Source organism: Brachycentrus maculatus, unplaced genomic scaffold, assembly GCF_059751285.1.
Source record: "Brachycentrus maculatus isolate JH-2025_06_01 unplaced genomic scaffold, ASM5975128v1 h1tg000297l, whole genome shotgun sequence".
Taxonomy (NCBI): Eukaryota; Metazoa; Arthropoda; class Insecta; order Trichoptera; family Brachycentridae; genus Brachycentrus; species Brachycentrus maculatus.
Window position 1 is genome coordinate 569,128 of NW_028281048.1, and position 25,421 is coordinate 594,548.

General features: G+C 32.9%; 4 protein-coding genes across 4 annotated transcripts; 2 read left to right on the forward strand and 2 right to left on the reverse strand.

The window, feature by feature from the left end:
• The first annotated feature begins 836 nt into the window (after nucleotides 1–836).
• Nucleotides 837–2,879, forward strand: LOC148304926 (uncharacterized). The gene is made up of 2 exons (XM_088267476.1): nucleotides 837–919; nucleotides 1,349–2,879. The coding sequence occupies exons 1-2, from the start codon at nucleotides 856–858 to the stop codon at nucleotides 2,527–2,529; spliced, it is 1,245 nt and encodes a 414-aa protein (XP_088123602.1). The 5' UTR covers nucleotides 837–855; the 3' UTR covers nucleotides 2,530–2,879.
• LOC148304927 (protein tilB-like) lies at nucleotides 2,535–12,459 on the reverse strand. The gene is made up of 7 exons (XM_088267475.1): nucleotides 12,216–12,459; nucleotides 6,216–6,383; nucleotides 5,187–5,387; nucleotides 4,870–5,116; nucleotides 3,831–4,055; nucleotides 2,968–3,240; nucleotides 2,535–2,703 (listed from the first exon to the last, which is right to left on the reverse strand). Exons 2-7 carry the CDS (start codon nucleotides 6,370–6,372, stop codon nucleotides 2,535–2,537), a joined length of 1,272 nt encoding a protein of 423 aa, XP_088123601.1. The 5' UTR covers nucleotides 6,373–6,383; nucleotides 12,216–12,459.
• A 1,690-nt stretch (nucleotides 12,460–14,149) lies between these two features.
• On the forward strand, nucleotides 14,150–19,978 carry LOC148304928 (uncharacterized). Its single transcript, XM_088267490.1, has 9 exons — nucleotides 14,150–14,358; nucleotides 14,452–14,694; nucleotides 15,832–16,015; nucleotides 16,477–16,652; nucleotides 16,763–16,885; nucleotides 17,310–17,452; nucleotides 17,559–17,730; nucleotides 18,551–18,678; nucleotides 19,503–19,978. Coding segments are annotated over exons 1-9 (1,290 nt in total). The 5' UTR covers nucleotides 14,150–14,238; the 3' UTR covers nucleotides 19,504–19,978.
• A 1,538-nt stretch (nucleotides 19,979–21,516) lies between these two features.
• Nucleotides 21,517–24,807, reverse strand: LOC148304929 (proteasome subunit alpha type-6-like). Its single transcript, XM_088267491.1, has 5 exons — nucleotides 24,668–24,807; nucleotides 24,152–24,328; nucleotides 22,860–23,015; nucleotides 22,062–22,335; nucleotides 21,517–21,660 (listed from the first exon to the last, which is right to left on the reverse strand). Exons 1-5 carry the CDS (start codon nucleotides 24,741–24,743, stop codon nucleotides 21,603–21,605), a joined length of 741 nt encoding a protein of 246 aa, XP_088123617.1. The 5' UTR covers nucleotides 24,744–24,807; the 3' UTR covers nucleotides 21,517–21,602.
• Nucleotides 24,808–25,421: the final 614 nt, after the last annotated feature.

The window sequence follows — 25,421 nt, forward strand, 5'->3', positions numbered from 1 at the left end:
TCTTAGCATTTTTTATTTGTTTGAACAGGAATAACTGAAAAAAATTGAAGATGGTGTCAATACTTATAACTAATATCATACAGTATAAATATAATAGTGAAATTGGTAATGTCCACACGTATTATAACTGATTCATTTCAGGTCAAAATAATTTCCTGTATAAAAAATTTTACACCGGACTCTTTATCATGAGATATGGAATATAAGTATTATTCTATTATGAATTTGAAAACTTTGGTGTTAAAGACTTTACGTTATATATTTTCGACAACAAATATTCGAAAAAGACTGCACAATCAGATCAATCAGAACCTAAAATCTAGTGGTCTCAAAAGTCTGTGTAATCGGAATGCATGTATGACTAGATGTATGGATGCGAAGGAGGCGAGGAGTGTATGTCAGGACACAAGAGTGTGGTGTTCCATCTTCTCTGCCTACTCCTGCGGGAAACAGCGTGATGGTAGTAATAGTAACAGTAGTAGTATTTGAAATAATAAATATTCTGAAGAAAACTACAAGAAAAACACAAACAAGCTGTCAATACTTTACATGTTGATAAAAGTATCAATTTTGAAAGTAATTTATTGTAGTTAATAATATAAAATTATCGACTTTATGAGTATGTAGACCTGTTAATAAAATTTATTTTTTGTTTATGAGTATAAACAAAAGTTTGTGAACATTTTGGTTGTGAACAGATAATAATTTATAGATTAACATTGTAAAATTCTCAGCAAACATTAGTCAGACATTGGTAAATAAAAATACCAGCACAGAGGTTATCACAACTCTTGATAAAAGGTTATGGAGCAGATTCTCTCAGTTCCACATAATTTATTCCACTGAAACTTCATAATGAATAGTCTTGCAGTTATCATATTAATTTTTATTTTCTCTTTTGGTGGCTCTTTTTGTGAAGGTGAGTGATTACTACTTTTGTTGTGTATGAACACAGATTATTTTTTTTTTTATGTACATATATAAAATACCACTGCATTATTATTATTTCACAAACCAGCACAAAACGTTGTTAAAAAAAAGTTTGCTGTTTTTTTATTCTAAGTGGATCAATTAAAAATTATTATTTAAAAATTAAAATAAAATATATTTTTACTACAGTGTTTTATACTATTTTTAATGACATTACAGTTACTTATAAAACATATAATATTCAATCTACATATAACATTGTTCAGTAGAATATGCTGCATACATTATTGTGGGTTTTCAGCAGTATAGCCAGTTCCATTGTTGACATCAGTTGACATTATCTCTTTTAGGATAATTTTTCATATCTTAAAAACACTTTTCTTAGAATGCAGAAACATTCCTTGCTTTTTGTTTTCAGAGTCGTGCCTTATTAACATTGACTGTGATGATTGCCTGCCAGAAAACTTGCCAGTGGTCTTATCTCATACTGCAAATGAAAATGTATTAAATATAAGGAATGGAGATGAAGTTCATTTGAACTGTCATGAAACAAAATTTATTAGTTATCCGGAGAAAAACTCAATCAAAGCATTCTGTGAAAATGGCAGATTCAGAGTTCTCGAAGATGACTTGATCACAAATCACCTTAGTGAACTCGGTTGCCTGGCCGACCATTATGAAGATGTTTTGCACGAAGTGGAATTTTGTCAGAACCCCTACCAGGGACGCTCGTACCAACATCGACATTCTACCGTTTTCCATCTGGTTGAAATATGTTACGATACTGATTTAGGTCAAACCATCTTTGCTCATATGACTATTTCAAATGAAAATAATTTAGTCAAAACTCCACATGCTGAAGACGGTCGAGCAAAACTAAGCATTTTAGGAAATTTCAACATGATGTTTGACAAATCAAATAAAATTGAGGCGGAAAAAATATTTGGTAATAATATAGCGATGAACAAAAAGGTTAAATTTATGCTAGAGAATCACAATTTTTACTATGCTGATCAAATGTTAACATCTACCAAATTACTGCCTAGTATATTTTTCCATGATCAAAATGGAAGAGTTAGTAAATTTATTTCTAATAAAGCGGCAGTTTGGAAAAGCATTGCCCTGGGAAATTTAAAAAATTTACAGCTGGATATTGTTGACGCATTTAAGAGAAATGAAACAAAAAATGGAAATGACACAATACATATTTATGTTGGTACCCATGATGTGTTATCCCTAAACGCCGTGGATAAAAATCAAGAAATTTATCTAAAGCCTGGAAAGAAATATCCCGTCCCCAAATATATCTGGACAATTGTATACAATGAAAATGAACACAAAGCTGTTGTCCTCATCATTATTAATAATCCATTTATTTCTATTAGTGAAATCCGTCAAACTGTCTTCTGTCCAAGTTTGTGTAACTCTGTGAACTGGATCAAACATTTAAAAACCAGCAGCAATTACGAGCGAAGTGCTTATGGTCTAGTATTCTGTTGCGACTTACCATCTTTTGCAAAAGTGGTGAAAAGCACTCCTAACATAATGCCCAACGTGCATATGGGAGAAAGGGGTATTTTAAAGGAAAGCCTACCATAAACAGTCTATTGAAGTTCTGGAACTTCGGGATTATCAATAAAATCTGGCGGTGGAAGTTTTTCTTGAGGCAACATTATTGGAGCCGGATACACTGGAGTTAAATTATTCATCTTAGTAGTAATATTAGTGAAGTCTAAAATGTTATGAGAGCTCCCAATTTCCAAAAACTCGCGTCTAAAAAATACAACAGTGTATTAAAACATATTTAAATTTTATGTTATATCTTATTCCAACATTTTTTTTTCTTTGATTTCATTTCATTTATTATTTAGTTAATTCAAGGATCATATGTACATATTTTATCATGGACCAAGGGATGTTTAAACTTATAAAATAAAAAATAAATAAAATTAAGTGTGTTTTTTTTGACATCACAATACTTTGAAATATGATTTTTATATACCAATAAATTTAGTTATTTAGCAAAAAAATATTTACTTATTTTGCTGATTAGTTTGCTGATGACATGTCTCAGTTATTTTCTTGTTTTCACATTTTATTTTCATATCGACAAATGATTTGTTTTTGCTAAACACTTTTTTTACTCTAGGCATTGTGATTAATAAACGTCCTGTTATTTGTGATCTCTGGGCTGAAGAGTTTGTAGTATCGACTTCTTCGGGCAAACAAAGTTGAAATATTTTTTCTTTGATGGTAACCCGGACATAACTAGGTTGAACATCAACGTCTATCAATGTTATGTCTAAATATCTGTAATTTATCATACAAATTAAAGCTTTCAAATAAAAATGTAATAATATTGATGAAAACGTATTAAATTTATTTAAATCCAACCTTTCACTGTTTAATTTCTGATACCGGTTTACAGTTGGCCAATCTTAAAACCTGCTTAACTTGCTAGATTCAAAAAAATTACCCATACTAGTTTTTAAAGTTGGCCAATAAGATACCCTTAATTTAGTTTCCTAGTATGTACTTTCAAGTTTATTCTTCTGATTCTGATCCTCATAAATACCCAATCGTGCATAGGTCACTGCATTAGATTGACAAAGTATTTTGTTAAATGTTAATTATATAATTGCAAGTTCTTATATATGTTTTGAACCTTCTGAAAATTAAACCTGAGAACTCCAGCATGATATCCAAATAGGTTTCGTGCTGCAAAATTGATCACCTTGCCTTTACATAATCCACAATCAACATAACACTGCATTTTATGATACAGCGCTTTATCCACCATTTAGGTGCTGATAGGTGAGGAAGAATAAAATGAAATTTATTTTAGTTAAATTAAATATATGATTTAAAATACTTTTCATAAATAATTCAATATTAATTACTTAAATATTTCAACATCCAATTTATAATATTCTGGATTATCATCCTTGAAAAGGAATTTAATTTTTGCTTGGTTGATATTATATGGTCTTCCTTCAGGAGAAAATAGTGGTCGTTCCTTCTTGACTTCATTTTCATTACTTTTTCTTGGATTCCGACGAAGATTTGTTTGTCTGTCCATTTCGATTCGAACTTCAGGGGAGTGTTCGCTTTTTTCATTCCAAAACCTGAGAACACACAGGTACAACTCACGTGTACTGTTTTGTAACTGACTAAAAACCTAGTATACCCTCTACAAGTAAATCTTTGATTTCCAAACCTTCAATGATACAAAACCTAATTTCAAATTATTTGATTGACTGCAAAAATCATACAAAAATTAAATGTTTTGCAGAAGTTTAATAACTAGCAGTCCGCAGAATCCATGCTCTTAATATTATGAGCGATTACTTGCGGTCCTCAACAAAAGTGTATGCTTTTCAGAATTTTTTTGTTGTTGTCTATTACTTTAAAACCATGACAGAGGAGACATTTTTATGTATGCAAATATAAATACTACGCTTAGTATAAAAAAGTATACTAATTGTAAACTATATTTTCAAGTGTTTTCCAGTATGTGAAATAATTCCGAAGAATCTTAACATGCATACATAAAAAAAGTCTTCGCTAGCTTACAATTATCAACCATAGATTTATTTTATGAAATTTATTTTTAAAAAAACTTGCGCTATCACTTGTGCAACATATATATAAAGTGAAAACTTTAAAAATGTTGTTTTTAACCATGGATAGAATGAGCAAGGTGTATAAAATCTACACTTAAACCAGACAGGTCGTAAGCCTTAACCTAGACTTTCATATTTCCATCTCAAGGCAGTTCTTCAGCCGTGAATTTAGTTATTTGCAATAATAAAATCTTGATTAAAAAAAAACTCACAAGTGGTGGTATTTTAACGCTAAATGTAATAAAAACAACTCAAATATTGACATTAAGATGAGTAATAATCAATAAATTAAATTATTGAGAAGAAATCTTAAAACCTTTTACACTTTTCTTCATCGTCTAGGTCACCATCTTCATCAGCTTTTTCTTGATATTGTTTTTGCAGCCTGTTTTTCTGTATGTTTCGTTGAAGTGCGTACTCTTTTTGTTGTTTAATAATATCTTTCTCTGTTTCTGAAAAATTTTGGAGAGCAACTATTCTCTCAGACCTTTTAATTTTTTCATTATCAAGAAACTCCAACTGTGGTAAAACAGATATGACATATTCTCTATATCCCGTGTAATCTACAAAACAATCCAAATGTAGCTAAACATATGAAAATTAATATATATTTTTTAAATATTGTATACTTACCTGTGCACGGATTTCCAGTTAAGTATAGCAGCCGCAGATTAAAGTTACCGGAAAGATTTGTTATACTGGTTAGTTCTCCAATAAAATTTAGAGTAAAATCAAGTTTTTCAAGAGATTCACATCGTTCTAAATTTTCTATTTTTTCAATATTATTTATTGCCAAATTAAGGTATTCTAATTCTTTTAATTTATTTAAGTTTTCTGAAATTAATTGGATCATATTTTAAAATTTTATTTGTACATTTATAAGTACTAACACATAATGTTATCAGTAGTTAGTATACTACGACTACTACTACTGCTACTTCTTCTACTACCATCACACTGTTTCTCCATAGGGGTAGGCAGAAATGATGGAACGCCACACTCTATCCTGACATACACTCCTCGCCTCCTTCACATCCATACATCTAATCATATATGCTCTCTGATTACGCACACTTTTGACACCACCAGATTTTAGGTTCTGATTGATCTGATTGTGCCAGTATATAGTATGCTATGATATTTTTTAAAAAGACAGGGGTCATTGATTTCTAATAATTTATTTTGTATAAAAATTTCTGTATAATTTATTTTGCTTCAAACAAATACGCTTTTAAACAAAGATATTTATAACTAACTAACCATCACGCCGCTTCTCCGCAGGGGTAGGCAGAAAGAATCGAACGCCACACTACTCTGTCTTTGCAAACATTCTTCGCCTCTTATACATTCATGCATCTCATACAGACCCGACGATTATTACAACTCCTGACCCGAGGAAAGAACGGTTAAACAAATTTATGAGGCGAATATAATTGGAAAAAGAAGCAGAGGAAGACCGTGGAAAACTTGGCACAATCAGGTATGTCAAATACTTGAAAGCGGCCGGGTCAGGAGTCGTAATAAGATATTTATTAATTTAAAAAAAAGGGTATTAAAGTTTAGTTATTGCACTGGAGACTTGAAAATTTCAGACTGCAGTAATCCTTAATTAACTAACTAACCCAATAACTAAAACTTTCTAATTATTTTTATTTATTTTACCGATTTTAGCAATAAGGTTGGATTGAAGTAATAATATTTGTAACTTTGGACACCAATCTTGGATGTATTCTATTTTTTCTATACTCTCTTGGTGGAGAGAAATTTCCCTTAATGGTGCTAGCTGCATATCATGATGTTCAGCCTTCTTACGTACCATCTCTACTGTAACTGGAAAGGCATTAAAAAATTAGGGACTGTAATGTGTATTAAGACAGTTCCCAACTCATATTTTTACAAGAAGTTCAATAATATAAACTGAACATTCAATGATGCCATCTCAAGAGATCTAATTTTTATTACTATTTCAAAAGAGGTTTCACATAGAAAAATCCATTGGGAGCTGCCTATGTATTAGAATGACAAGAATTTTACAAAAGAAATATTGCATTGAAATTGAAGAAAATACATTATTTTTACCTTTTACCATTTTTATGCCTGTTAGGTGAATGTCAACTATACTAGGTACTTTATCAACATAATAACCAAGCAGCAGCTGTTTCCATGGAGATGTTATTTTAAAAATACTAACCAAATAGAGTTATATTTCCTTATTTATTGTTTCGGCATTAACTTTGTGGTAAGACATGTTACAATAATTAAAGAAAACACTTCGTTTTTTACCACTTGAGTTTAATTATAGACTACATGTTTCAGAAGCTAAACTTCCATCATTCAGGTCTGTATAATAACTAAAATATAAAATATAAAATTGTTCTATAAATAAGGATAGGGGGAAAGTAAGGGGAAGGGGTTAGTCAAGGAACGGAGTTTGAAAACAAAGGAAAAATTGAAAGCAATGGCGAAGAATTTTGAAACAATATATTATTTAATAAATTATTATTAGAATTCAGGTTTTTTTGTATTTCTAAATTTTCAAGATAATTCATAATTTGGCCTTTATATGGAACAAGGTGTAATAATTTTAATTTATGGGAGTGAAATGAGTGATTAGTATCTATTATATGATTTGCAAATTCCGAAAAATAATTACTAACAAGACCGCTTTGATGTTCTTTAATTCTAATCTTTAAATTTCTCGCAGTTTGGCCAATATATTTTCTATCACAATCTCCACACGAAATTTCATAAACACCACTTTTTTGTAATAAATCAATTTTAGATTTTGAGTTATCGAGGATTTTATGTAAATTATTATTTGTATAATATGCAGGTTGGATATGGGAGGGTAAGATTTTCGAAATATTTTTAAAAATATTTTTTTTTTTTTTTTTTATTTTTTACGATAATACCCTAAATTTTCTTGATTTATCGATTAAAGTTATAAATAATAAATTAGATTTTAATATATATCGTAAACCAACACACACTGACACAGTCATTCCAGCTGATTCCATTCATCCCATTTCACATAAAATGGCCAGTTTCCATTCATTATTAAATAGACTAATTAATATCCCCCTCAGTAACTCAAATTATAATCGTGAATTAAACACAATTAAACTAATAGCAAAAAACAACGGGTATAATAGCGCGCTAATAGATAAAATGTTAAAAAATAAAATTAAAAATAATTTTACCAAAAAATACATATATTCAGCACCTAATAATGATTCAATAAAAAATAAATCTTGGCGAAAAATTTTATATACGGGTTCAATAACTAAAAATATTTCGAAAATCTTACCCTCCCATATCCAACCTGCATATTATACAAATAATAATTTACATAAAATCCTCGATAACTCAAAATCTAAAATTGATTTATTACAAAAAAGTGGTGTTTATGAAATTTCGTGTGGAGATTGTGATAGAAAATATATTGGCCAAACTGCGAGAAATTTAAAGATTAGAATTAAAGAACATCAAAGCGGTCTTGTTAGTAATTATTTTTCGGAATTTGCAAATCATATAATAGATACTAATCACTCATTTCACTCCCATAAATTAAAATTATTACACCTTGTTCCATATAAAGGCCAAATTATGAATTATCTTGAAAATTTAGAAATACAAAAAAACCTGAATTCTAATAATAATTTATTAAATAATATATTGTTTCAAAATTCTTCGCCATTGCTTTCAATTTTTCCTTTGTTTTCAAACTCCGTTCCTTGACTAACCCCTTCCCCTTACTTTCCCCCTATCCTTATTTATAGAACAATTTTATATTTTATATTTTAGTTATTATACAGACCTGAATGATGGAAGTTTAGCTTCTGAAACATGTAGTCTATAATTAAACTCAAGTGGTAAAAAACGAAGTGTTTTCTTTAATTATTGAGTTATATTTCCATTCTTGATTTTAGTATATTTTTTTAAAGATTAAAATCAAGCAAGAGGAATACAGATTGCAACTTCGCTTTTCCATGGCTACTGTATCATCAAACATTTAGAGTTACAGCCATTTAGAGTTATATTGTAAATTATATTATAATTAGATGTAAGGTAAATTGCAAATATGTGTATGTATGTAATAGGTGACATGCTTAATATATGAGTCATAAGCGGTGTGTGTATAATTACAGTAACTAAATAACTGAACTGCAAAGCCACTACTACTACCATCACGCCGTTTTCCCGCAGGGGTAGGCAGAGAGGATAAAACGCCACACTCTATCCTGACATACACTCCTCGCCTCCTTCACATCTATACATCTAGTCATACATGCCCTCCTGATTTTAGGTTCTGGTTGATCTTGTTAGATTTAAGCAATGAAAACATTGTATGGCGCCATCTGTGGGCATCGAATGTAAGCAAGCAGAGGTGCGCAAGAGAGCAGCGCAGAGCGAATAAGAGGATCTACGACAGTGGTCGGTCGATTAGAAAAACACGTATATTGTTATTAAATAAACTCAATTAAAAGTTAATCTTTGTTCTCTTTGCATCCTTCCCTATTCCCGTCAATAGGTTATGGGCCCAGGTCGCGATTGATGTGCGGATTGCAAAGATTTTCGTGGATTTAAAAAAAAAAAATTGAGGTTAGCCGGCATTGTGGTCGGAAGAAAAACGCGGGTGTCGCGGTCGTTTTGAGTTTGTGTGTGAATTACGCGTGGTCGAGAGTAAAGACTTATTCGAAATGGAGGAAACTCACGCTACTCATAGTGTAAAGGCAGTGAAGATTACCAGCGAGAACTGGAATCTTTGGAAATTTCAAACGAAAGTGGCGCTAAAGGCCAAGGGTGTATTTGATGTAGTGGACGGTGCGTTTGAGAAGCCAAGGCAGGGCAGTGCGTCAGTTGACTATGAGAAGAAGGCGAAGGAATGGCAAACGTGCGACAATAAGGCGCAGGGCATCATTGTCGATAGGATGGATGAATCCAGCATGGCTCACATTATAACATGTGACACAGCCAAAGAAATGTGGAGGAAATTGCAGGTCGTGTTCGAAAGAAAGTCGGAGCTGAGTCTCCATCTACTGCAACAAAAATTTTATAATTTTAAATTTCATGAGACGGACAAGATGGTAGATTTTATTACAAATTTAAATACGATTACCAACAACTTAGAACAGGCTGGAGAACCAGTTGCAGAAAGCATGATTATAACTAAAATTTTAATGTCACTACCCGAGAAATTTAGACACTTCGTATCAGCATGGGACTCGGTGCCTAAGGAATCGCAGGAGCTAGATGCACTAACATCCAGATTATTAATAGAAGAGGACAGAAATATTGCAAGCATGCAAGGTAGTAAAGGGGAAAAACGTGCAGACATAGTTGCGTTTGCGGCAAAAAGCAAAATAAAATGTTTTAGTTGTGGAAATTTCGGACACTTTAAGAGTGAGTGTAAATTTAGAGGCGGAGGAGGTGCAAGACCTGCAGGGAACGGGGTACAAAGGTGTCACTACTGTGGTATTCCAGGGCATCAAATAAGATACTGTAGAATAAGGTTGAATAAACAAAATTCAGAACCCAGACAGCCGGAGGAGACCAAAGAAACAAATGCATTTATCAATGTGCCCGAGGCATTTGTAGCGACGCAGCGGGAAACAAACTGGTATTTAGACAGCGGTGCAAGTGAGCACATGTGTAACACGAGAGAAGCATTCAAAAGACTTGACAGCTTAGGCAGTTCAAGAAGCGTAAAAGTTGGTGATGGAACAAGCTTAGAGATTGAGGGAATTGGAAAAGTAGAATTGGAGGCATTCAACGGAAAATACTGGATTAAGACAGAAATCGATAACGTGTTATATGTACCTCGACTAAAGGTAAATCTATTTTCACTGGGCGCTGTTCTAGATAAAGGATTCACGTTCGAATCCAATAAGTATGAATGCAAAATAATGCAAGGAAAACGTGTGGCGACGGTAGCAATCAGAGAAGAAAAACTATATAAATTACAATTTCGATACATCTCATCATATGCAAATTTCGCTACCGCAACGTTGAAAGAATGGCACGAAAAGTTGGGGCACCAGAACATTAAGCATGTAAAAGAAGTGTTGAATGTAAATAATGTATCGTATGAAAATGATCCGAACTTCTTTTGCGAAGCCTGCATATAAGGTAAGCAGCACAAATTGCCTTTTAACAACAGTATAAGTAAAACATTGCGTACGGGAGAATTGATCCACGCCGATGTATGCGGTCCGATGGAAGAATTTTCGGTAGGCGGTTCAAGATATTTTCTTCTCATGAAGGATGACTACTCAAGGTTTCGCAAGGTATATTTTTTGAAAAACAAATACGAAGTTAAAGAAAACATTGATCACTTTATTAAGAGAGCAAAATTCGAATGTGGAAATGAAATTAATACCTTGAGGTCAGATAACGGATTAGAATTTATTAACACTGAAGTGAGAACATTGCTTAATAAATATGGGATTAAGCACGAAAAGACAGTACCGTATACGCCTGAACAAAATGGAAAAGCGGAAAGAGAAATGAGAACGATAGTTGAAGCTGCAAGAACACTGCTAAGTGCTAGAAAATTACCGAAGATTTTGTGGGCAGAGGCGGTAAATGCAAGCGTCTATGTAATAAATCGAACAGGCCCAAGTACACAGAAAGGAGTAACACCTTTCGAGTTATGGTTTCAAAAGAGTTTTAAACTCGATCATTTTCAAATTTTTGGCATCGATGCATACGTCCACATCCCCAAGGAAAAGAGATTAAAGTGGGATGAGAAAAGCACAAAAGGAATATTTGTGGGATATGACGAGAATACAAAGGGGTACAGGATATTTTGTCCTTCAACTAATAGCGTGATCCTCGCTAGAGACGTGATATTCAACGAGAGCAATGAGGAAGAACCAAAACTTCAAGAGATTCGAGCAACAATCGACGCAGGTGACATTGCAGAAGAAGAAGAAACAACTGTTGACAACATTACTGATGATGAAGACAATGAAGACAAGGAGCAAGGACAAACGGAAGGAGCAGAAGTCAACAAAAGACGAAGACAGCAACCCAGTTGGCTACGCGATTATGTGACCTACTTCACATCCGAGAGATTTGACATCGAACCAACAACATTTCAAGAAGCCATCGACGGAGTCAATGCAACGCACTGGAAGGCAGCAATGGAAGAGGAACTTGCAACAATAAAGAAAAATAACGTGTGGACTGTTTTAAATAAACTTCCAAGTGATAAGTGCGCGATTGATTCAAAGTGGGTTTTTAAAATTAAGACAAATAGTGAAGGCGAGAAACAATTTAAAGCGCGTATTGTGGCGCGAGGTTTTATGCAGAATAGTGATGAGTTGGGCGAAATTTATGCACCGGTTGCGAGATTAGAGACTTTTAGAATTTTTATGTGTGTGGCAAATAAGTTCAAACTAGAGGTACAACAGTTGGATGTAAAAGGCGCATTTTTGTACGGTAAAATAGAAGAAGAAGTTTTCATGTGGTTACCAGAACAACCGGAAAATCCTGACAAACAAATTGTAAAATTAAACAAATCCTTATACGGTCTAAAAAAGTCACCAAAATATTGGTATGAGGAGTTAAATTCTGTATTACTAGAACAGATGTTTGTGCGTTCTAAAAACGATTATTGTTTGTACATATACACGAAATGTGAGGTTAAAACTTACTTACTAGTGTATGTTGACGATATTCTTATAGCAGGAAATGATGTGAAACACGTTGTTAAAATTAAGAACGAATTAAAGAGCAAATTCGAGATTAAAGACTTGGGTAAGGTGAATTATTATCTGGGAATTAGAGTAAGCCAAGATGTTACAAAGGGTGTTACAATTCTAGACCAAAAATTATATTTAGAAAAAGTACTGGAAAAATTCAATATGAGTGACTGTAACGGAGCAGCAACATGCTGTGACTCAGGTATGATTTTTGAAAACCTAATAAGAGAAAAGTCGGAGAGTGCAGAGATTGAGCACAAGTGTAGACAGATTATCGGAAATTTGATGTATGCAGCTGTAGGGACAAGACCAGATTTGTGTTTTATTACTAACAAGTTGGCTAGATTTCAGAGCAAAGCATCTTCTGATTTGTATAAAGCCTTAAAACGAGTACTGCGATATGTTAGAGCCACCCTTGATGTTAAATTAATATATACTGCCGATTCTAATTGTTATTTGGAAGGATATGTAGATGCAGATTGGGCAGGCGATAAAACGGATCGGAAATCCACGACAGGATATATTTTTAAAGTGTTTAATGGTTGCATAAGTTGGGCATCCAAGAAACAGCAAAGCGTCAGTTTGTCATCTACTGAAGCTGAATATATTGCCTTGAGCATCGCTTGCGCACAAGCGTGTTGGATAAGGGGAGTATTGGATGATTTTGAAATTAACATTACAGGAAAGATTTTAATATTTGAAGATAACCAAGGTGCGATCAAGTCTGCATTGAATGCAGGGACGCATAGACTCAAACATATCGATATAAGATATCATTTTATCAAGGAGAAAGTTGAAGATGGGTCGGTGGTGTTAAATTATATTAAAACCAACGAGCAAATTGCAGATATTTGTACAAAGATTGTTAACAAAGTTAGGGCTCAGTATTTGCTAAAGAAAATTTGTAATATGTAGTATGCGGGTGTTTATTATTTTTTTTATGGATTTTTCATTGAGGGGGGGTGTTAGATTTAAGCAATGAAAACATTGTATGGCGCCATCTGTGGGCGTCGAATGTAAGCAAGCAGAGGTGCGCAAGAGAGCAGCGCAGAGCGAATAAGAGGATCTACGACAGTGGTCGGTCGATTAGAAAAACACGTATATTGTTATTAAATAAACTCAATTAAAAGTTAATCTTTGTTCTCTTTGCATCCTTCCCTATTCCCGTCAATAGATCTGATCGTGCCAAGTCTTTTTCGGTCATCCTCGTTCTGTTTTCCCTCTCACATTCGCCACATAGATTTTCTTAGTCATTCTCTCACTATCCATTCGCTCCACATGTCCATACCACCGCAAAGAACTCTTCCTAATCTTTTCAATGATTCCTCATTCAGCCTTACATTCCTTTCTTATATCTTCGTTTTTAATTCTGTCATACAATTTTCCACACATTCGTCCGAGGGAGCGCATTTCAACAGCGTTCACTCTGCTTTCATCCTTCCTTTGCCATTTCCATGTTTCACTTCCATACGTTAATGTCGGTAGTACACTTGAAGCAAGGTAAGTTGAAACAACTAACGAAAACTGACCTATGGACACATTTATGAAAAATCTTGGACACAAATAAAAGGGTTAATGTTAGCTTTGAGTAATCAAATGATAATCCATAAGTTTTTTTTTTTTAATAATGTAAAAGCGCTAAAAAAAGTGTTGTAATAATGTTTTAATTACATTTGTTTTTACAATGTGCTCTTTTCTTTAGTGAAATGTAGAATTTGCTACCTTTTTTATATAGCGTATTAAAAATATTCCTTTTTTGAATAATAACAAAAAATGTTTGACAACGAAATGTTGAGCCACAGAGACATTTTTTTACAGAGGGGTAGGTACTTACTTTTTCTTTAAAAAAAATATATTAATCTTACAGCCATAATTTATTATTAAAAAAATGAGTTAAACGTCAAAACAATTTCGAGTTTCGCACGATTCACGGAATTCAATAAAAATATTATCTCTTATGTAGTTAGTAATACACAAAAATGGATATCGTTAATACAGCAAAATTTTTAGAACTTCTAGAATCAAATGGTGACAAGGTTTCCGCCGAAACATTAGCGTTGTGCCATTATGACGAACCTGATCTGCAATTTGAGTTTACAGTAATATGACTTTATAATTTACTTTTCTATTACAAATTAACATAAGTGTCATTTGTGTTTTAAATGAAGTGTAAATTATTTGTTTATTTTCAGACTACATCGTGTTACGATTGCAACGGATATTATGGCCCATGTTTTGGAGAACCAGTCTGCTTGACTTGTCATTCTTTTCTGTTCCCGGATTATGCCACCTTTTTACCTACGTCGTTTATTAGCAGCGAGAAAACTGACGATGGTGATTCTGGAAATGACGAACCTTGTGATTTGAACTATACGGCTGAGAAACGTGCTAATCAGCCTACGCCGAAAAATAATGTGTTATTATGGTTCTTTCAGGTATGGAAATATGGAATAATATTCTGCCGATTTCTTAACCCTCCCTTCCCGGTGTTGTGTACCTTGTACACATAGCTAATAATAACCATAATGTCTCCATAAAAAAATACAAGGCTAAGATTTTAGGTATTCCTCCATAACATATTTACGCATTGATTTAAATAATATTAATAATAATCAGAATTTGTCGGGTACATCAGAGGTATTTTGTGAATATCGGAAACAAATTCGCATATAAACAGCGCGCGAAGAGTGTTCGCATCTCACTCTTGCATACTTGCACTGTGCAAGGGTGAGGAGCTCAAAGCTCAATGCTCTCTGGCTAGCGGCAGAAGCTCTTGGGCTTCCGACAAGAGTGGACCTATGCTTGTTCCGTGAGCGTTGCCAGATAGTTTTTTAATGTTTTCAGCAAATATATCTAAATTATTATAATTTTTGACTTCATTTATAATTAATAAAGGGGATTAGCTCTGAATGTCCGTATTTTTCCTAAATTTTGATTGTGTATTGACTACCCAACACCGGGACGCGCATTTTTAATTTAGCACCGGAAGGGAAAGGTTAAAAAAATCTAATCCAATCTGGTCCTACTTCTACCTCAATTGGATGGGAAAGATGGCTGCTTTCAAATTTTTCATGAGAAAAACTAACTAACTAACCATCACGTCGCTTCACCGCAGGGTTAGGCAAAGAGAATAGAACGCCATACCATTCTGTCTTTTTCTTCAAACATTCACGTTCATGCATCTCCTTACACATACCTGCTGAATATTTCGACTCTTAACCTGATCGCTTTCAAGTATTTGGCATACCTGATCATGCCAGATTTATCTCGGTCTTCCTCTGCTCCTTTTTCTATTTTTCATGAGAAGGAAATTTATAATATGTACCATGTAAAATACCATTTATAATACCATATAGTTTTCATGAGAATGTAATTTATAATACCATAAATTTCCTGGGTAACACCTGGTCGTGTCACTTTTAAAAACTTGGCACAAAATGTATGTTGATCATTTTTTGACTGGACAAATACTCAAATAGGAGTCAATCAACACTCACCTTGCTAATCTCACATGCCACTTTACTCACATCGCATTTCACAGATGAAATTATAATGTTTGCTTCTGTCTTTAGAATATTAACAACAATAAAATAAACAATGGCGAAGATAGGCCAGAAGAACCGAATCCTCCCGTACTCGCTCAGATGATTGCACCCAATCTTCCACCCAATGTAGAAAACCGCTTGGAATTATTGTCCAATCCCCGCCCGGGAGATCAGATGGAACCAGATCTTGTCCAAAGGCTTCCTCCTGAAGGTAACACTTTTTAATATTTAACTCAAAAGTGCCAAGGGATAGTTTTGTTCTACGAACTTGTGAGCTTGCATGCAGAGGTAAAAATGTATAGAATCACATGGTTTTCTTTACATAAGGTTAATTTACAAGTAGTTTTATGTAAACATTAAAATTTACCGTTATATTTAATACTAAAATTTGTCAATTTTGAAAATCACAAAAAAATTACTTTTCTGTAATTTACATATTTTAATAATATAATGTATGTATTTAGTTTAATTTAATTTTATGATTTGAAGGTGGGTTCCATAGTTCAAGCATTTTGAATATATCTCATAATAAATTGAATGATATTATAATTAGATATGTCCAACTGACAGGTCTGCAAAATGGTTAAAATACATTACATAAATATGTATTATTACAATGATTTTTCCCTCTAATTTTAAAAATTCTGAACTCTTAAATGTATTTTTTTATAGTTCTTCTCTGGATCTTTAGCTATTTGGATGATCTGTCATTATGTAGTGTAAGTATGGTTTGCCAACTATGGAGGAATTTACTCAAAGCACACGTGCCGAATCAAAATTGGGCAAATTTTATCAAAAAAAGATGGCCGCTGTACAAATCTTTAGTCAACAACAATCAGTGGTTTAAGGTGAGCACAAAAATCTGGAAATAATTACAATCCCAAATATTTATATTAAGTGTTCATATCGAGTGAAATTTGTTTTGAAAAATAGTTGAATTGATTTTTCCTTTTTTTAGACTTACCAAAGACTGATCACATCATGTTTCTGTTACACGTGTCTTGTTCAAATGGCAGTGCAAGCACAACCTGTTGGAGAAGAAAATAGTTGGCGGCGAAATAGACTAAATACTGAAACAAAGGTTATTATCTACTCTGACTCGCATAAATATGAGATGCATGTTTTTTTATTCATGTGACATTGGGGAAAATTTTCATCTGAAATCCCATCAACAATAACAATCGATGACAATTTTATTTAAAGTCCCCTGCGCGTTTTGTTATCTTAAAATTGTTAATGTTAAAATTAATTACTAATAAACTATTAACTCATTCAATGTACTACAATTTCTTTCCACTATTTTAATTTCAATTGCTAGTTGATTACAACATTTAGGCATCAACTGTATCATTTTAATGTATCTATTTAAATAACTTTATTAAAATACTTCAATCCACTCATTCAAATAATATGAGCAATCTTATATTATTTTAATGAGTGGATCAATCAAATAACTCAGTTATTTTCATTTAATTTATTACATTGATATTACCAATATTTTATAGGTCTTACACAATGATCCTCCGGAAGGAATAGCAGCTATTCCACTAGATGTTAAGTGTTGCCATTGGCAAGCAACTTTGACAGGTCCTATTGGTTCTCCATACGAGGGTGGCTTGTTTTATCTGTACATACAAGTTCCATACAGGTACTAAAAATATTTTTTAAATTATAAATATACTAAACTGAATTCAAGCACATTGAAGCACATTCAAGCACATTATTTGTTCATTATATATTGTATAAAATTTCAGTTATCCACTCAATCCACCAGTAGTCAGGTTCTTAACAAAAATACTGCATCCAAACATTTCGAGGCACGGTGATGTAGGTATAGATTGTATACATCACAACTGGTCTGTGGCATTAACAATCAGCAAAGTCCTCATTTCCATCCAGAGCTTGTTGACAGATCCGTACACCAAGGTAACTAATATAAAATGAACTCAAATTTATCCAAGTCTAAGAATATCAAATAATTTTTCAAATGTCATTCCCTATTAATTTTTTTACCTATGATAATAATTTATAAACTGCTCGTTTATTTGAAATCAAAGATACTGGATATTGGAAAATATTTAAGCAAACTACTTAACTTGGTAACCTTTTTTGTATTTGTTTTTTGTCAAGAAAATAATGAAAGGAGTAATAAAACTGCCTATTTACGTCAATTATAAGCATTATTAACTTTTGAAGACAGTTTCTAAATTAAAAATTTACATATATCAGTACTTAACGCACTACTAAGTCTTGATACGAGATAATCTTTTTAAAAACATAAAAATAAAAAATAATTTTATTTCATTCTTTTTTCACCTTTGCCATTTTTAACCTTTAAAATTAAATATGTTCTTATAGGATGTCATTGTTACACTTTAATTAACACATTGTTTGCGGGAAATACTTAAAAGCGTCTTTTACATACCGTTGGTAGAGTGCCAGAGACGCTAAAAAACATTGTACAGATCAGAATTGGGTTTGCAGTTACTTGCGATTAGTATACTGAGGGTCGGGCGGCCAACTATCTGAGTATAGTTAGGGTCGGGGTTGATGAAAAAACCACCCGTAAATAATGTGTTAATACAGTTGTTTGTCAGACTACTGGTCATCTATCAAACCATAACTACGCAATGCTCTGTGTATACGGGGCATCAATAATTTTGACATTGTGCAGTTAACTAATAATGATCAATTAGCTATAATGCTTATGCTCAATAAAACAGATACTAATACTTTTCTCCTGTAGATTTGTATGGAACCAGTCCTGGGACACATGTACAATACAGACAGGAAGAAATTTGAACATCTAGCTCGACAGTGGACCTGGAAATACGCCATGCATGATGTCATGTTACATCAACCTAAATTTAAATAGTATGTATTATATAAAAAATACGTAATTATTGTTAACAATACTTACACAATTATTTAGCATATTCATCACATCCGATATTAGACTGCAATTAGGATTTCTGCTATTTAAAATATTTACACACCATAAAAGTAGTTTATTCCAATAGGGCTAATCAATAAATCAAATGATAAATTATCAAATTGGTCAAATGATGAGCTAAAACAAGGAATTGATCTTTTTTTACTGACATTTCTTGATGAAATTATACCGTAATAAACATCTTTAATTTTAAGCAAGTTTAATAGTTTCCATAAGACAATGCCAGTTATGATGAAACCTAGTGAATATTTAAAAAAAGTTTATAGTCATTAATGTTCTAATGTGTATACCAAAATTCGTTTTAATGAAATATCTGAATTAATTAATTAAAAAAATATAAAGATTTCCAAAAGTGATCTAATTTCACCAAGTATACTGACACATTTATACAGTATTTCATAATACTGTAACACCATCTCGGCTGTCCAAATTCAAAACACAGTAAGGGACATTTTTTTTGTAGTACGTTTTTTTTGCAGTTTTGGATTAAGTAGAATCTACTTAGTCCAAAAATGTAAAAAAAACTTATAACAAAAAAAATGTCCCTTACTGTGTTTTGAGTTTGGACAGCCGATCTAGCAGGACATTAATATATGGCAACACTGGATTTATCAAAACAGATGTGTTTAAAAAAAAAATATTCTAGCATATAGCCAGACGGCACTGCTTGCACCAGCAACATTTTTTACTACTTAATAAATATGACGCGAACATATTTATTTCCGGGAACATGTTTTATTTCCAGGTACTGGATTATCTGCATTATTGTTTTTTTTTTAATTAGTATATAACATCCCAGATAATCTGTCTTCCAGTGTATTGGGAGGCTGCTATATTTAAATACTCAATAATTCAAAGCGTCAGGTCTTATTTTATCTGCTAATTAAAAGGAATTATTTTTTTATAAAATAATTTCTTCCTTCATTTAAAATTAGTACCCAATTTTTACTGTAAAGAAGCAAGTTTATAAAAGACATTATAAATATGTATGTACATAATATGCACTAATTCCTCAACAGTACATAAATATTTTAAAATCTAAACTAAAAACAAGAATATTGGTTGCTTATATATTATTCTATCAAGCCATTTTTGTGAAGTGTACCTCAAGAAATTATAGTAAATACTGCCTACATAAATGTTTAAGTGATTATTTGTTGGTACATTATGATTTTGTATGTTAAATTGTTTATTTATATTGAATAAAATCTCATTGTTACAGAAGTCTTTTTTATTTATTTATTGGGAACTTTTTAAGTAATCATTTATTAAACGTAAACCAACAAAATGATAAATTAGTTCCAGATATTGTGATGTTATTTTATCACCATTTGCGTTAAGTTTTGGTTCGATTACCAGTCGGGATCAAAATAATATACATACAAAACATTTTATAAGCAGACAATTAAAAGGTAAATTTCTGGTGTAGCGAAAAAACTACCTTACAAACAATAAGGTGTAATCAGGGGAACTATGACATTCATCCTAAAAAACCATTAAAGCAATGTTATTGTAAAGCGTATTACGTGACCCTTATCCACACCAGAAGGTGCATAAGGCACTGCATTGAATTAATGCAATGTTAAATTGATCATTTATCATATGAAGATAAGGCGATAAGTCCCAGTGCTAGTCCAGAGTAACATTAAATAAATATTAGAGTGAAAAAAACACTTATTTATTTTGACCCCCCCAGAGAATCAAACGCAACCTCCCTCAACCATAGTAGGCGAATGTGCTAACCACTAACTAGTCTATGGAAGCAGACTGTGTAAAAAAAATTAAGTGTAAAATTAGTGTCCAATTCCTATTTATTTGTTACTGGCTGAGTTACTAGCCATTTATTTAGTGACATGTGAACAGTTCATAATGTGACTTAAGCGTAAGTCATACAACATTGCACTAATAACTCAAAACTTGGCAAAGAATGGTTAGATGTTATGTTTGGTTAGTACTTCTACACGGAGTTGAATCGTGTACCCTCAAGATCAGGACTATGAACCGATGAGATTACATTAACAATTAGAGGCATTCAAAATGTGACTACATCTTATCCATGGACCGATGTAGTCAGCAATGTGAATGCGGTCCTAAGAGCAAGATTAGGAAGACAGTTGTGACTAATATCAAGTCCGGAATGTGTCCTATCTGGGGCATGTGCTTGGAGGAGAGAAGTACAAGCTATTGCTCCTAGTCATGAGAGGCAAAATAAAAGGTCAATTAAGTGTGGACAGAAGACAAATCTCCTGGCTCGGAACATACAAGATTGGACAGGTATCAGAACTATTAAGTCGTGCGAGTGTTTTTGCCTAGAATTTTCACTCATAAATTACATGAAATTATAACAACTTTAAACATAAAGAGTAAATCCACTCACGAGTAGACATGGCTATGGAACTTAAAAAGTTGAAGCCTGAGTAGGGTCATGATAAATGAGCGGTGTTGCGTAAGCCGTAGCTAGATTTCAGTCACTTGGACGTTAGGTAATTAAAAAAAAACTATTAAGGCGCTGATTAGTTATTAATATTATTTATTTATGGTCAACTTCAGGGGGGACCTGACATGACACGCACAGAAGAAAAACTCAAGATGAGTTTTATTATTAATAATAAAATCAATTTTTTTGTCCACTTTAAAGAATCTTCAAGCCATTTACAGGTTTTCTCTATTTTCATTTAATAAGAATAAAATTAATGCATGAAAAACAAAATCGTAACGTTTCATACAAAAAGGTATAATAGATAGAAAAAGATTGTAAAGACAGAGTATATAAAATTATTTTATTAAAAAAGAAATCATTGAAAACCCATACATTATGCCGTATATTCCAAAAAAATAATACTTGTTAATCTTTTTCTGAGATGGCAATGAGGTGTTTATCTATTTCCGATTCGGACAGCACCCTAGAAAAATAAAGCAATTGTTAAAAAAATAATTTTGCACATGAAAGTGAACATTTAAACACCAGTTAGGTAAAAATATCATTTTGTTTTAGTAAATCTATTCAAAATAAATACAAAAAGTATGATTTAAAAAAAAATTATGCTTTTATTTATTTTGAGCATATTTACTAAAATATATCGATTGAGTTTACAATGTGAATACTAACATGTAATATGAAAATATGAAAATATTTTTTGATTTGAGATTGTATACATAGTACGCAGGTTGTCTGATGATAAGAATCTCATATCATATATGAAAACTAGTTAGAAAACATATAAATATTATCAAAGTGTAGGCTGTAAATTCTGTTGGAGGTTTGAAATCAGGCAAATAATCTAATTTGATAAAGCAAACTTACACAAAATTAGGATTATTCTTGCTTACAACACCGACTTCAATTTCCGAGGGTTTAAAGTCGACGGATAAAACAGTAGACAGACAAGAAATAGCGAGCTGTATGGCTTCATCGTACGAATAGTCCTGCTTCTTCTTGAGTTTCTTCTCCAAGTAGCTGTTGGCCTCGGTCTGTTTAGCCCCGACGGATATGGCCTGGTAGTCGCAGAAGTAGCCCGCAGGGTCGGTCTTGTACACGCACGGGCCCTTCTCTTCATCAAATGCAATGAGCATCATACCTGTAAACAAGGAAACATATTCATTCTAGACTATATATATATATATATTGTCCGCCTCCGTAGTGTAATGGTCAGCACGCTCGGCTACTCCGCTTATCCGCACCCCAATGGTGCATAGGGCACTGCTTCATATAAACGCAGTGTTATCTTGATCGTTTACACATGAAGGAAAGCCCTCCGCTTCAGGTACCAGTCCAGGGTAATATTGAATAAATATTTAAGTGAGAAAATCACTTACTAGTTAAAATAATTACTAGTTATTTGACCCCCCCTGGGAATCGAACCTGGGACCTTCCGAACGGTAGCCGAGCGCGCTGACCATTACTCTACTAAGGGAATGTACTAGAGCCTAGATAAACTGGTAATTGGGAGTCCAGAGTTCCAGCTGGCGGGAGACTGAATCCAGTATACGGAGACAGTGGCTACTCTGTTTTATGCAATCTAGGTGGTCACCTATGGCCGAAAATGCCAGCAAGCCATCTCGAAAAGAAGATATGTAATAAATAAAATCTAGAATATCTTACTGCAACCGAGCGGTCTCATCTCTGCATTCTGCGTGTAGACCTGCGAGATATCGGCAATACGCCGACAGAGAACGTCCACGGGGATCTTATTACCATACTTGTATTGCCAGTTACCCGCTTCATATCGTGCCCTCTGAACTTGAGATTTGCTGTCAGCTGCAATAAAATTAATAAAAGTCAGACATTAGACATTTCAAATTGTGTATCACATCACATTATTTTAAATTATTTGATAAATAAATATGTGTATGTATTGCGATGTAATGCTTGGTACAGACGGAGCCTAAATGCATATGGCGGGTGTAATTTTTTTCTGTTTTGTCTCTGGTCCATCATGTTCACGTATGAATTTAAACACGCCGGGTGATTTCGTGTTGACGTTCGTGTCATAAATGCGGTGAAATGTTAACTAATTAGTAGTCCAGAGACAATACAGAAAAAATTTACACCCACTATATGCATTCCGGCTCTGTCTGTACCAAGCATTACATTACACATCAATACATTTAGTTATAACGGTCCAAAACAGGGCTGTCAAAAGCGCGGCATTCGGATCATATGTGTACAGCCCGCAACATGTTTCTGATCTACCAGAAATACAAAAACTTATTCTGCGTACTGCCTTTATAACTTCTTGGTAGATTCGAGAGTGGGTCATTGATGTGAGAGTCCCATGAAGTAAGTACTCTTATGGTGGAGAAAATCCAAAAGATGTTTCTGATATCTCTACATAAGAGAGCATGGGTATCCTTGGTTCTATCTGACCAAGTTTCTTCAGGGTATGCTTAATAGTTTAGAGACTATAATTAATGTATATTTGATTACTCATTTTTATCTAATGTTCCACAGTATGATCGATAATCATGGAAATACACGAAGCACGGGTTTGGGTGTTCCTGATAGTTACATAAGACATGTAAAACAATCTATGCTAACGCTGTCTTATGTAACCATCAGGAACACGCAAACGTGTGCTTCCGGAATTTCCATGATAATCGATCATACCGTGGATAAGAATATACAGGAATAACCTAACAAGGGTTATGCCTTTCGGGAGAACTACTGCCTATGCTGAACAATATTGCTCTGGATACTGATCTGTTTCGGGTCTATGTAAGGGTTCTTCTATTATTTTTTACACGAGTCTCTATCTATTTAGAATATTAAAAATGTGTGTTTGTTTTGAATTAAGTTTGTTATATATGTATTGTGTGTATAATAAAATTAATTAATTCAATTCAATCGAGTCCATTAGACTATAAATAGGTTTCACCGCATTGAAAAAATCTTACCAATCATCCCTGTCATGACACATCCAATGTTTTCAGTTAGTTGAAAGAGATGGGTTACTGATGAAGGATCCAATAATTTGTCAGGAACCTTTCGCTGTGTTGCGCAAACTGCAACATTATCTCCCCGCAATGCTACAGAAGTAAGTCCTCCTTGATTGATCGCTTTAAAAGCATATTCTGTAAATGAAATACACAAGATCAAAAAAAGGATAATAATAACGTCTATCGACCATATTGAATTAGGAAATTTACATGATATTGTGCATTTACTGCCAACAGCTACTTTTGAAAAATGACGGAAAATTAACCAAAAAAATTATTGTACTAGTAAACTAAATTTAGGAAAATTAAGAAGCGATATATAATATGCGTACTCATGTATCGAAACTATTTGTCAGATTAATGGAAATAAATTTTAAAAACATTTGAATTATGACAGTCATCGCACGGGGAACGAGTGTCATTCGTCGCTTCTCTGATTTACAAAAACTAAGCAAATTTATTCAATAAACTTACCGACTTGATAAAGCCGACCTTCGGGAGAAAATATGGTAATATGCCTATCAAAGCCGGCACTACTTCCTCTAGCCATTTTATCAAAAGTTTTTGAAGACGGCGAAATGAAAAGAGGTTACTGTAAATTTTTGTTATTTCACTCCGAGCCACAGACAATTTTGAAAGATATAATTTTTCGTATCATGTTGTTTATGGTTTGTAAATGAGATACACACAAATATGTAGGTATTAGGTAACGAGCGTGTAGGTACTGACTGCCGTTCACTTTTTTTTTATTGCCTTGATTCAATTTAGAATCAGTAGAAAAGAAACGGTTATGCCCCTTTCAAGTCTATAATAAAGGTAGTTTTCTATATATAAATATCGATAACCAGGTTTGTGAACTGATTAAAAAAATTACTGAGAAGCAAAAGTTTTAACAACAAAAAAAAACAAACTGATAATCTTACATTTAAGACATATTATATAACAGTACTTTTTAAACCATAAATAGGCTGGAATTTCTTTGTACTCCCTCGATTTTTTTAAATGCTAAACGCAAAATGGTGAAATTGCATTTTCTTTCCTTGGAAATACAAATTTATGAATCCTACACAAATTTTTCCGAATGGAATTATTTTCCACTCGAAAAAAAAGGACCAATTGCTCGGTACAAAATCGATACAATCATTATTCAACGTTTATACCATATATGTATATTAATTTATTCATTCCGTTTATGGATTCGGGATTACAAAAAGGAAAACGTTGGCAA

Bases quoted from the DNA above. Each gene is read 5' to 3' on its own strand.
- LOC148304926 (XM_088267476.1), top strand. From the start codon at position 856: ATGAATAGTCTTGCAGTTATCATATTAATTTTTATTTTCTCTTTTGGT. The intron at 920-1,348 runs GTGAGTGATTAC...TTTTGTTTTCAG, and splicing joins TGGTGGCTCTTTTTGTGAAG to AGTCGTGCCTTATTAACATT.
- LOC148304927 (XM_088267475.1), bottom strand. From the start codon at position 6,372: ATGGTACGTAAGAAGGCTGAACATCATGATATGCAGCTAGCACCATTA. The intron at 5,117-5,186 runs GTAAGTATACAA...ATTGTTTTGTAG, and splicing joins AACTGGAAATCCGTGCACAG to ATTACACGGGATATAGAGAA. The intron at 2,704-2,967 runs GTAAATATTTTT...TGTATTTTTTAG, and splicing joins CAAACTAATCAGCAAAATAA to ACGCGAGTTTTTGGAAATTG.
- LOC148304928 (XM_088267490.1), top strand. From the start codon at position 14,239: ATGGATATCGTTAATACAGCAAAATTTTTAGAACTTCTAGAATCAAAT. The intron at 16,016-16,476 runs GTAACACTTTTT...ATTTTTTTATAG, and splicing joins CCAAAGGCTTCCTCCTGAAG to TTCTTCTCTGGATCTTTAGC. The intron at 17,453-17,558 runs GTACTAAAAATA...ATAAAATTTCAG, and splicing joins TACATACAAGTTCCATACAG to TTATCCACTCAATCCACCAG.
- LOC148304929 (XM_088267491.1), bottom strand. From the start codon at position 24,743: ATGGCTAGAGGAAGTAGTGCCGGCTTTGATAGGCATATTACCATATTT. The intron at 24,329-24,667 runs GTAAGTTTATTG...TTTCATTTACAG, and splicing joins AGGTCGGCTTTATCAAGTCG to AATATGCTTTTAAAGCGATC. The intron at 22,336-22,859 runs GTAAGATATTCT...CCTTGTTTACAG, and splicing joins GATGAGACCGCTCGGTTGCA to GTATGATGCTCATTGCATTT.